The sequence below is a fragment of the Aspergillus fischeri genome, genomic scaffold, assembly GCF_000149645.3.
Source record: "Aspergillus fischeri NRRL 181 1099437636249 genomic scaffold, whole genome shotgun sequence".
Classification (NCBI taxonomy): Eukaryota; Fungi; Ascomycota; class Eurotiomycetes; order Eurotiales; family Aspergillaceae; genus Aspergillus; species Aspergillus fischeri.
In genome coordinates this window covers 3,483,052-3,494,828 of record NW_001509770.1, presented here as the reverse complement: position 1 = coordinate 3,494,828, position 11,777 = coordinate 3,483,052, and the positions used below count along the sequence as shown (strand labels likewise).

At 52.1% G+C, this 11,777-nt stretch overlaps 3 protein-coding genes across 3 annotated transcripts, besides 1 other annotated feature; 2 read left to right on the top strand and 1 right to left on the bottom strand.

Moving 5' to 3' along the window:
- Positions 1 to 487: 487 nt before the first annotated feature.
- Positions 488 to 3,679, top strand: NFIA_019490 (DEAD/DEAH box helicase; the record flags this gene model as incomplete). Its single annotated transcript, XM_001265141.1, has 8 exons — positions 488 to 1,291; positions 1,351 to 1,533; positions 1,584 to 2,067; positions 2,117 to 2,288; positions 2,341 to 2,502; positions 2,555 to 3,001; positions 3,061 to 3,481; positions 3,530 to 3,679. The coding sequence occupies 8 exons, from the start codon at positions 488 to 490 to the stop codon at positions 3,677 to 3,679; spliced, it is 2,823 nt and encodes a 940-aa protein (XP_001265142.1).
- Positions 3,680 to 4,033: 354 nt separating this feature from the next.
- On the bottom strand, positions 4,034 to 5,024 carry NFIA_019480 (uncharacterized protein; the record flags this gene model as incomplete). The annotated part of the gene is made up of 2 exons (XM_001265140.1): positions 4,034 to 4,395; positions 4,457 to 5,024. The coding sequence occupies 2 exons, from the start codon at positions 5,022 to 5,024 to the stop codon at positions 4,034 to 4,036; spliced, it is 930 nt and encodes a 309-aa protein (XP_001265141.1).
- Positions 5,025 to 6,040: 1,016 nt separating this feature from the next.
- Positions 6,041 to 6,066: a microsatellite.
- Positions 6,067 to 6,433: 367 nt separating this feature from the next.
- NFIA_019470 (CORVET complex membrane-binding subunit VPS8) lies at positions 6,434 to 11,306 on the top strand (the record flags this gene model as incomplete). The annotated part of the gene is made up of 3 exons (XM_001265139.1): positions 6,434 to 6,760; positions 6,813 to 7,239; positions 7,294 to 11,306. 3 exons carry the CDS (start codon positions 6,434 to 6,436, stop codon positions 11,304 to 11,306), a joined length of 4,767 nt encoding a protein of 1,588 aa, XP_001265140.1.
- Positions 11,307 to 11,777: the final 471 nt, after the last annotated feature.

Below are 11,777 nucleotides of genomic sequence, written 5' to 3'. Positions count from 1 at the left end.
TGCTCCGGTTGGCTGGACGGAGCTGATCCAGGAACGTTCCGCCCTGCAGAGTGCAGACGGTAAGCAGCAATTAATAATGATTAAGTGCCTTGGATCCTTACCAGGCTCAAGTAACCGCCATATCTGCCTTGCTGCCTCATTGCCTCAGGCTGTTATTTTTCCATATGCGCGACTGCAGTTTCCCGAAACTAACGCGGTGCACCCGCGCTGTTGCCTTGAATGCAATTATGTCCTGTGCAAGTAAAAAGAACAGAGAAATGAACGCGATGATTCTCAAGAATTTTGATTGATTGGAATTTAAAGCAGGTTAAATGGTCAATATGCTGGAGGAGTCTGGACGGATCTGATACGATAACTCAGTGCACCCACTCCATTGTTTGGCGCCCAACCTTCAGCATCCTGTATAGCGCCAAGGACCTTTGGAACCCGATTACTTGCTAAGCGTACACCGCACCTTATTCTAGCATACAATACAGATGCTCAAGGGATGTCGGGGCAGCCATTCCAAATTCATGGCTTCCAGACCTCCATCGATGTGGCTCGCCAGCAGACTTATGATGTAGCCTCACTGGCAGGACAAAAGCGACTTACAGAGCATTCCCCAAATGACTCTTCCAAGGTCGCGAACCTCAAACAGGAAATTGATCACAGCAAGGCTGGTTTGCTGGATACTCGCGCGGTCGACTTTTTTCGTCCCTCAGTAACTTCTCAGAGAAACCGACTGGTCGCAAGCGAGATTCATCAGGTTGCAGCCGCCGTACCTCCAGAAGGCAGCCAACCAGGAAGGACAGATAACGCCGTACCGGGTTCCAGTCAAAATCCTCTCCTGTTTCTTAAAAACCCCCGATATGGACTGCCACCTGCTCTGGTGGCCAATTTTGCTGCTCTTGGGGTTACCAGCATCTACCCGTGGCAGGCGTCATGTTTGCTCGCTCGAGGACTCCTCGAAGGGGAGCGGCATCTTGTCTATACAGCACCTACTGGAGGTGGCAAGTCCCTCGTGGCCGATGTCTTGATGCTGAAGCGCATCATTGAACATCCGTCTCGCAAGGCGATCCTTGTCCTTCCGTATGTGGCACTCGTTCAAGAAAAGCTGAAGTGGCTCAGACGCATTGTGGAAAACGTTGAAAAGAATGTCCCTGACGATGATGACGAAACAGCTCGGTCAAAGCCATATTACCAGCGCTGGAAAAAGCTACAGAAATCTATTCGGGTCACAGGATACTTTGGCGGGAGTAGGACCGCTGCCTCTTGGGCTGACACGGATATTGCCGTCTGCACGATAGAGAAGGTCTGTCTTGCCCAACGGCCATCAAGGAAGTTGAACTGATTATTGACACGGCCTTCCAGGCAAACTCATTGATTAATAGCGCTGTTGAAGAATGCTCTATCGGAGACTTGGGTGTCGTTGTCTTGGACGAATTACACATGCTGGACGATGAGCATCGTGGCTACATCCTCGAACTGATGGTGACAAAATTGCTGTTGCTGCAACAAGACATCCAGATTATTGGCATGAGTGCCACCCTTTCTGTAAGTGATCACTTTTGTATCTCGATTGGGGACCGCTAACTCAAGGACAGAATACGGAACTGTTGGCGGACTGGATGAATGCAATGTACTTTATTTCTACTTATCGACCGGTTCCAATCGACGAGTACTTGGTCTACGAGAACGCTATTTACCCTGCTGCAACTTCGCGCCAATTGTTCCAGACTATCACTAGGTTGAAGTCGATGAAAACGATTTCCTTGACGGATACTATACCTCCACACCGCATGATACAATGTTCAAAACACCGAGAACTTGCAAACCCCATGACAAATGCAATGGTGGCTCTGGCCGTCGACACTGCTGCAGCAGGGTATGGTGCCTTGGTATTCTGCGGAAGTCGGCAGGGTTGCCAGATCAGTGCAGGAATCATCAGCGAAGCTATGCCTGCAGTGTCTGGATTGGAGGCCGATGAACTGAGCAAGAGATTGGACCTCCTTGCCGATCTCAGAAGCCTTCCCAGCGGCCTTGATCCAGTTTTAGAAAACACCATACTCAAGGGTGTCGGATTTCACCGTAGGTGCTCACATTACTAGCTTACGTCGACGACCTAACTCGGCTACAGACGCAGGAATGACAACTGAAGAGCGGGAATTGATAGCTCAAGCATATGATCAAGGAGTTTTGAAAGTTATTGTGGCCACATGCAGTCTGGCAGCGGGTGTCAATCTTCCGGCGAGGAGGGTGATCATTAATGGAGCACGCATGGGCCGAGAGTTGGTCGGACCGGCGATGCTGTAAGAACCGCCTACTTTGATTTCTGTGACCCGAGCTAACGAGAGAGATAAGGCGGCAAATGTGCGGACGAGCGGGCCGCAAGGGCAAGGACAACGCCGGTGAGACGTATCTGATATGCGGAAAAGTTGATATACAAGCTGTTTGTGACCTTCTCGAAGCCGATATGCCGGCCATTGAAAGTTGTCTAGCACCGGAGAAGAGAGGTCTAAAACGGTATTTTGTCTTCAAAGCACTGCTATACGGACAGTGGCTGATGTATGATCAGGGCGCTTTTGGAAGCTATTGCGACGGGGCTGGTCTCCGGTTGCGAGGCAATCAAAGAATATGTGAAATGCACGCTTTTGTATCGGACGGTGGACAAGAAGATTGCCTCTTCGATTATGCAATCGTCACTGCAGGATCTCATTGACGAAGGGCTACTAATCTTCAAAGAGGACGAATCGTACCAGGCGACAAAACTTGGGCAGGCCGTAGTGGCCTCGGCATTCGCTCCCGAGGATGGCCTTTTTGTATACGAAGAATTGAAACGAGCCTTACGGGCCTTTGTCATGGATGGTGACATGCATATTTTCTACATGTTCACACCGATTCAAGTGGCGATGAATACCCAGATAGATTGGCTCATTTTCCGAGAACAGCTGGATAATCTCGACGAAAGTGGTCTGCGGGCGCTGCAGTTTGTCGGTGTTCAGCCGTACTTTGTAAATTTGATGTGCGCTGAATTGTTCTAATTCCGTTTGTAAAGAGCATGGAGGCACTGACGGTTTGCAGGGTTCAGAGTGGAGGGTCGCTAAAAGAAGACAACCCAGAACAGATTAAGCAGGCCACTATCTATCGGCGGGCCTACACAGCTTTCCAACTGCGCGACTTGAGTAACGAGGTGCCGCTATCGACAATTGCGAGCCGCTACAACATCCCCCGTGGCGCTGTTCAGACGCTAGCGCAGCAATGTCACGGCTTTGCGGCAGGCATGGTGAAATTCTGCCAGCGCATGGACTGGGGCATGCTTGCTGCGGTCCTAGATCACATGCGTGATCGACTGGAAGCTGGAGCGCGCGCAGACTTACTTGAGATGGCTCAGGTCACATATGTGAAAGGCTGGACAGCACGACTGCTCCGAGAAAATGGGTTTCGGAACTTAAGAGACCTGGCGGAGGCAGAGGCGAAGGATCTTGTCCCGGTACTGATGATGGTATGTCATTTGGTTGTTTTAAGTACGCCTGGGGCTAACCGTCGCCAGGCGAATCCTCGCAAAGCGCAAAAGAGCCAGCTACATCCCACGGAGGCTGAGCGATATAGAAAAAAGCTGCTTGCAAAAGCCGAGATTATCGTGGCTTCCGCTAATAAGATCTGGGGTATGTATAACGAGGCTTTAGATGATCTTGAATGAATGCTCAGGTCAATGTCTTAGAACGCGAGATGCAAGTTGACTTGGAGGAATGAAAGCCGAGTTCAACTATGACTATTCCCAAGGTTTACTGACGCATATCACCCGAGCATTCGACCTTTTTTCAAAGATGTGCGGTGATGAACTGTATCATGGCCCGGAGCAGGGTTCCGGAGTGGTACGAAGATGAAAGCAACTACGTTGAATTCTGGCACTTGGAATAGAGAATTTGTGAGACAATCTTCTTGGACATATCACTCTAGTAGGTAGACATAGGGTTGCTATCTCTAACGAAATCATGGTGAATGGAATAAACTCAAGAGGGTATCAGCAAACAAAAAAAAGCACCCAACAAAATCAGACACCATTCAAAGCGGCCTGTGCTTTCATGACTTGACCTTGATCGACGAAATCCACCAGGACGACATTGGGCTTCCGACCGTAAAGAGAGCTGCACAATGCGCTCTGCGCGCCAATACTGCCACTGCCAGATACGGCATTGGTCTGCGGTGCGCGCAAGCGATCGGGGACCAGGATGCCCAGGATCTCGACGTCCAGGAAATGATTGACGATGTACATGCGCCCATCAGCCGAGGCACCGGATGGACGGTCGATGCTGCAACTCGGGAACTTCGCGTCTGTTACGCCGAAGGGGGTTTCGAAGTAATAAGTGAACTCGTTGAGAATATAGGGGACGGAGTTGACATCGGCGCCGTAATCTATCCATGGTCAGTCGCACATACCCCTCGGACGTGCCTTTAATAGACGGCTGACACTCACCCAGAAACACCACCAGCCTCTTCCCCTTCTCAATCAACGCCGCCAAGGTTGGCCACGCATCCATTGCCAACGCCTTGGGGCTCCCCTCCGGCACAAACGCATAGTCCCTCAACCCGGCCCCCGCAAAGGCCTCGTCGAAGCGCGCCACGGGCACACTATCCCCGTTCGTCAAGAGCAGGGTGATGACCTCGTCCGGGTGCGCATCCAGCCACCCCTTCACGGTCTCCAGGAACGACTGCAAGGTCCCCGCGTCCTCGAGCAGACAGGAGGTATGGCATAGCCGGAGCGCAGTGTCGCTCTCGTCAAGGCTCTTGTGTGTCTGGCCCTGGAGGAAGCGGATGCCGAGGTCTAGTTGTTCTGTCACCTCGAGGTTCTGGTTTTGTTGCGGGAGGGGGCCGACGAAGGGGCTGTCGTGGGCGCCTAGGAAGGTGATGTTGGAGTAGAGGCGGGTGCAATAGGCTGGGTTGCCGTTGCAGGTTGTTGGGGTTGCTCTTGGGGTTATGGGGTTTGTGAGGACTGGGATGGGGAGGAGGGAGATGAGGAGAGGGAGGAAATGGAGAGGGGACATGTTGAGCTGTAGTATATACTCTGGAGTAGAGAGGTAGAAGTAGGCTGTAATGTGAAGAGACAGTGCTCAAGGTCGAAGCTACGTGGGATAAGCTTGATTCTTATTCTTATCTCCTTTCAGCTGAAGAAAGAAGAACACTGGAATGATCAGATCATGCATGCCCTTGTCCCTCTTTGAAGAATGTCCTGGATCACGGCACATCACAGCTCCTTGTGACCACAACGCGACCACCTGGGTAGTATCAGCTCCCATCATGTACATCGATACTTGTGGAATAGCCTCCGACTTGGATGAAGGCTGATACTACCCTGCGGGTTATAGCGCTCTGAGGGGGACAAGGTACCGGCATGGCGTGTAGAGGGTAAGCTCGGTGGTTGGTGGATGGAGCACAATTAGCTTGTGATGGACAGAGAGAGGGACAGATTGATAGGATGATCAGACTGGATGAGTTTATCACCTGCAGGTCCAGCACTCCAGCAAGCGTCTGCCAGTTACTGTAACTATCCCGCAAATCATGGATGAATTGCGGTTAAAGATTTCTTGTCTCCTGAGTCAGTGGAATGAATGGTTGGATGTTGTTTTGTTTCTCGCATATTTAGCCTTGAGTAGGGTGGGGCTTTTGGTTGCATTCTTTCGCTTGGATTTGTGAGAGGATGGATAAGACTATTATGATCGTTTAGTATTGGATTATGCAAGAAATATGGCATTATTATTAACCAAGCTCTTTTATACGTACTCCTAGTTACCTACTTCTTGTAGCAGAGGAGAGGTAGGCTTGGATACTTTGTTGATGGCAGCCTTAGGCATAAATCTCAGGTACAGGCCATCAACAATCCAGGTACGATTGACGATTAACTGTTTCTGGTTTATTCGACATCAACAGTAATGATACTATAATGTTTGAATTCAAACATTATCAAAAGGCAACCTCTCAGTCTCAATTCTCCTCACATGTAGATAGACAAATGATGAAAGTGGCAGGCTGTGACTGCTCGCTTGTGGGCTTGGTGACATGATAGCATACTAGCATAGCATACTAGCAGGCAGCCAAGCCAGCCTCCCCATTACCATTTCTGGCGGATCAGCTAGAAGCTCAACGAGCTGCTTCATCCGCCACGCGAGAAACGGCCACGGTTATTGATCCCACTGTCTCACAGGTATCCATGGGGTTTGCGGTCTACCATTGATCCCAACATTCTTGATTCGAGTTATCGCCGTGTCGATCTCTATCGCCTGGAACCTCCAATACCCGTCCCTTGCGATCGGCTTCGTCGGTCAACCTTCACGCACCCGCCTCATCTTCCACACCAAAATCCCGGGCAACTGGCTTTGGGCTCGTTCCTTATCACGGCGCCTTAACGTCATTTGAATGAATAGGGAGGGGAGATGGTTATGCGAACGTCCTGCCGATGAGCTCCAATATCGAGGGCAGTGATGACCGGGACCGCGAGGATGAGCTGGACTTGGGCCAGGAGGATGAGGGAGCTCTCATACCGGCCGAAAATAGGTCCCTAGGAGACGATGGGTGGCGCAATGAACTGGAAAATGGTACAATGGCTTACTTTGAGGAGGATCTCTCCCCAGAGACCGACCAAGACCAGACGCCAGATAAAACGATGCCCTCGTCTGACACCGAGGCTGCCAATCTTCCAGTAACGCCCCGTATCGGGCAGCTCGTTGCTGCTGGCAGTCCCAATGAGACAGCCTCGACGCCGGATGATACCCCTTCTTTACATGTCGGTGTGCTTGCAATCCGCATGCCGTCGATCGACCCGCTGATTGTTCTAGGGCTCCATTCTCTCGTCACAAAGCAGCAGTGCTCTGGCGCTCCGAGCATCTCCTCGTCCTAGTCCCAGTCCTTCCCATCGTCCGTTCGAGCTCCGCTTTCAGTCGAGGCTCTCCTCCTCCCCTCTCGGGTTCCGGCCATCCTCGCCGTTTCTGTCGCATATTCACTCGCGAAAGTCTTCCCTTACAAGCCGCATGTCCCCGATCACCGGAGAGTCTGAAACCCCTCAAGGCCCTTGGGATGTAATTCGGTGGACCAAACTTCGAAAGATTACCGGGCAAGCATTCTCGGAAGTAGGCAAGCGGAACTTTGGTCATCCGACGTGCATGGCGGTTTCTACAAGTATTGTGATTGGAACGTCTAAAGGGATCATTCTGGTGTTTGATTACCAGCAAAGCTTGAAGACCATCATCGGAACAGGAACAAAGGGTATGTTGGTTGGGGTTTTGCACTTTAGTACACTAAGGCTGACTGTTGCGACAGCTATTGAATGTGGTGCCATCACCTCGCTGGCACTTTCGGCCGATCACTCCACAGTCGCCGGGGGCCATACCTCTGGCGACATATTCACCTGGGAGATCTCGCGATCTGCTCGACCTTTCCTTCACATACCCCCAATACCCGCGAATCAACTCGAGTTTCGGACCTCCGATGGTCACATAGCAGGAATGTCGGTGATCCACCTTGGCTTCCTGGGGACGAGACGCACTGCGCTGGTGTCGGCTGACAAGCGAGGAATGGCCTTCTCGCATCTGGCCACTCGCGGCATGGGCGCAGTAGGTCGAACGGTGAAGACAACACGAATCCTGGGCCGGTATCCCGAAGTCGTCGCCGAGGGTCACCGCACACGGAGACCGAGCTCCGTCCTCGCCTTTTCGCCTCTCCCTCTTGGTAACGTCGAACAGCCAACCGATTCGCTGGGTCTGGTCGCTATGCTGACGCCCTACCTCCTCGTGATTGTCTCCACGACGCCCGTAGCGCAGACGCAATACAAGTCACCGCGCCCGAAAGAGGTTGCCGCCCACGGTGCGATGACGGGCGCGCTGGCCTGGTTTCCAGCAATTAAGTTGAAAGGCAGAGACTCTGAGACTTCAAAGACGAAGCTTGTTTATTGTTGGTCCAACGTGCTGACAGTCCTGGATGTCGATGAGATGGAGACGGATGAACCGCCAAGTGGAGATAGACCCCCTGCTCTGGAATTCACACCACGAAGCCGATGGAAGGCCGAAGAGGCAATCGTTGCCGTGCAGTGGCTGAGTCGCTCAGTACTGGCGGTGCTCACAATCACTCAGCAGCTGCTGATTCTTGAGGACCATTCTATGCGCGTGACCGACGCCGTGGATTTGCTGAATCGGCACATATACCATGTCGACCTTTTCTCCTCGCAGCTGCATTCCTTAGTCGAGCAACTGAATGAGGAAGATACGTCAATGCATGGCGTTGTCGCTGATGCTTTTTACATGAGTTTCCGCTCGTACAAAGGACGTCTCTTCTTGATGGGCTTCAATGAAGCACTGGTCGGAAGTCTTTCCAACTGGGCGGATCGGCTCTTTGCACTCATGGAGGCCGGTGATTTTATTGGTGCCATCCAATTGGCGACATCATACTATAGGGGTAGTTCCGAGAAATTGACCGTAGGGCTGCCGGAAGAGGATGCGCTGAGGCAACCTATTGTTCGCGAAAAACTGTTGGAGATCGTATTGGCCTCGTTGAAGTTTGCTTTTGGCCGCAACGCAGAAGCCAACAATGAGCGCCTCGAAAGCCGTCAGCTTGAGGAGCTGGCCGAGGTTTCGATATCCGCCTGTGTTAGTATGGCGGAGGACGAGTTTCTCTGGGACGAGGTTTTCAATTGGTACGAGGAGCATGATTCGCAAGGTGTCTTCCTCGATGCTCTTGAGCCTTATATCGTGGACGGAGCAGTGCGCTCCTTACCTCCAACTGCTGTCAAGGCTTTAATCAACCACTTCAGCACAAATCATTCGACCAGTCGATTGGAAGAGATCATCTGTCTACTCGATACCACGACGATGGACATTGACCAGGTCACAAATCTTTGCAAACACTATAATTTATACGACGCCTTTATATATGTATGGAACCGCTGCCTTGGTGACTACGTGGGCCCACTTGAGGAACTTATTGCACTCATCCCGTCGCAGACAGAACCCTTGGTCAACGGGGATTCGATGGATGAGCCCAATCAACATGCGAACGCTGCAAAGATGTTTCCATATCTCTCGTTTGTGCTCACAGGCCGCATCTATCCGACTGGTGAAGAGATGGACGATGCTGAGGCCACGAGAGCCAAGACAACATTGTACGACTACCTCTTCTCAGGGAACCAATCTGGCACTTCTCAAGCGATAGGAACGTTTCCGAGTTTGCATGCCATGTTGAAGTTTGACGCATCTAGTTTTATGAGCATGTTGAACGAGGCGTTTGAGGATAGTTTCCTGAACGACCAGGAGCCCGATGAGATCCCCGCGCAAGGAGTCTCCATCAACCGCCAATACCTGATCAGCATTCTGTTCCAGGTTATGACGCCTACTTCTTTCGATTCTTCAGATACCATCTACCTCGACATGTTCGTTGCGCGCAACCTGCCCAAATACCCTCAATATATCCTGCTGTCTGGCACTACGCTTCATCAAGTACTGGTGCGACTGTGTCGCTACCCGAGTGAGGAGATGGCGGACGACTGTGAGCTCAGTGCCGAATACCTACTGTCTATTTACCATCCTCCGGATATTCAGAACATGATCCCACTTTTTCGGGAAGCTCGCTTCTACCGAATCTTGAAATCCACATACCGCTCCGAGAAACAATTCCCCGAGTTGATACTCACTTATCTTGAGGACTCCAGCGAGCAGGAAGCGGTATTTACTTGTCTGCAGGACTGTCTCCGTCCCGGCTCCATATTGGGCAAAAAGCAAAGACGGGATGTCCTCGACGTGATCAAGAGACGTGCTGGACAACTGGCCGGCATTGATGTGAGAAAAGCCGCGCAGACAATGCAGGAATTCGCCCCCGAAACGCACGAGACATTCCTCAAGGCTCTGGAGGACGACAGTTACAAGCAGTATCAGTATCTGCTCGTTGTCGTGGAAAGCCCGACGCGGGATGTTGCGGAAGCAGGGGCTCCCCGAAACGTCGCAAACTGGATGATTGAGCGATATGTGCAGCTGCTCTGCAGGTACAACCCGTCGCACGTTGCGGAGTTTGTGGATGACTTGCGAACGGGCGATGTACATCTGGAGGAGTTGCTGCCTGCCATGGAAGAGAGCGGCGTGGTCGATGCGGCTGTCATTCTGCTCGTGAGACAAGGCCAGGTGCGAGCTGCAATGGACCGGCTCATCGCTCACTTGGGTGCACTGCAATCGGGTCTGGTGGGAATATTGCAGAGTGCGCGAGAGTCTCCCGACTCAGCCAGTACGGCGGAAGCGATCACCGATCTTCTTGTATCCTTGGACAAGTACGCGCATGTTGGCATCTGGTTGTGCCAAAGTCAAAGCCAGACAACCAAAACGTCGCGACCGGAGAGGAACGGCACTGGCAGCAAGGTCGCGTTGGACCAGCCTCTGTCGTTCAACGAGACCTTGTGGCTGGATCTCATTGAAGCAGTAGTTCGCATCGCGAGCAGTGTATTTGCTCTGGTGCGGGGACAGCAAGTTGACGACGACAAACTCACCCAGATGGCCCCTGAGACGTCTTCACCAGGGGACAATACCGCCCAACTCATGTCGTCCGTCCGCACTCTGGTTCAACAAGTATTTACTGCTCTTCTGTCCAGCACTGTCAAGCTAGGCGGAGCAACACCTAGTGCCGAGCGGACCGATGTAACCTTTCTCCGCATCCTACGTGCATTTCTCACTCGAGCTGCCAGCTGGTCACCGTCGCTTTTTGAGCTGCGTGCCGTCCTGGCGTCGGTCTTCTCCGCCTACACGTATGAAAAATCTCTACTGGCTCTGGCCAATGGCATGCTCGATCGAGACCTCTTTGTGCATGTGGAGGAGGTCACGGGGTTGCGTCAACGGGGATGGCGGCCGAGGGGGCAAGTGTGCGAGATCTGCCGGCAACGCATCTGGGGTCCCGGGGTGGGGTCGCAGTACTGGGAAGCATGGGAGAAAAGACAGGAAGAGGAGCGGCAACGACGGGCGATCAAACGGCTGGAAGGCAGATTTGATCCTGCAACTGCCAGGGGAAAGGGTAAAGCTGCTGCCGTGGGCGCAGTCGCTGGTCCGTCACTGCACTACAACGGGCATGTGGAACATGACCATCAACATCGGGAAGTTGTTGGACCACCTGAAACCGACGGGGCTTTCCACAATGCCGAAGAAAAGCGCATCGGCCCCGCCGTTGTATTTTCCTGCCGTCATTTGTACCACCATCAGTGTCTGGTGGACATGGCTCAGGCTGGACGGAGGAGTAAGCGGAACTCGGCCCATTTTGCGCCGGATGGAACAGGATTGGAGTTGTCATGTCCGACTTGTACATAAACAGGACTTGGAAGCCATCTAGTCATCATTCTTATAATCATAACTCCGTATGATGTAAAATATGCATCAGCCCTGCTTTGTCCCCCTTCCGCATTCTTGAGGCATGCCATGACTCAGCATATTTGACGGATGTCATAAGCTGGAAGAATGCCTCAGGGCTAATTTCGCAGCATAAGAGTCTATCAGCAGGCCGGGATTGTAACGCAACGGAAATAATGCAACAACATGGCGATAGTTGTATTGGTATGTTGACGCCAATGCAACATGGCCTCGTGCGCTGCGCGCGATCCAACCATGAAGAAACCGCAGTCGGCAGTTGGCTATATCCCGATGCATTATTGACATCAGATAGATGAGAATCTGCAGGGGACAGAGATGACATCGGAGTCATTTTCTTCACTAGAAGAATGGATCCATCCATTCACGTCTTGCCTGCTTATTCGACGTGACGAGTCGAGTGAAGTCACTAGA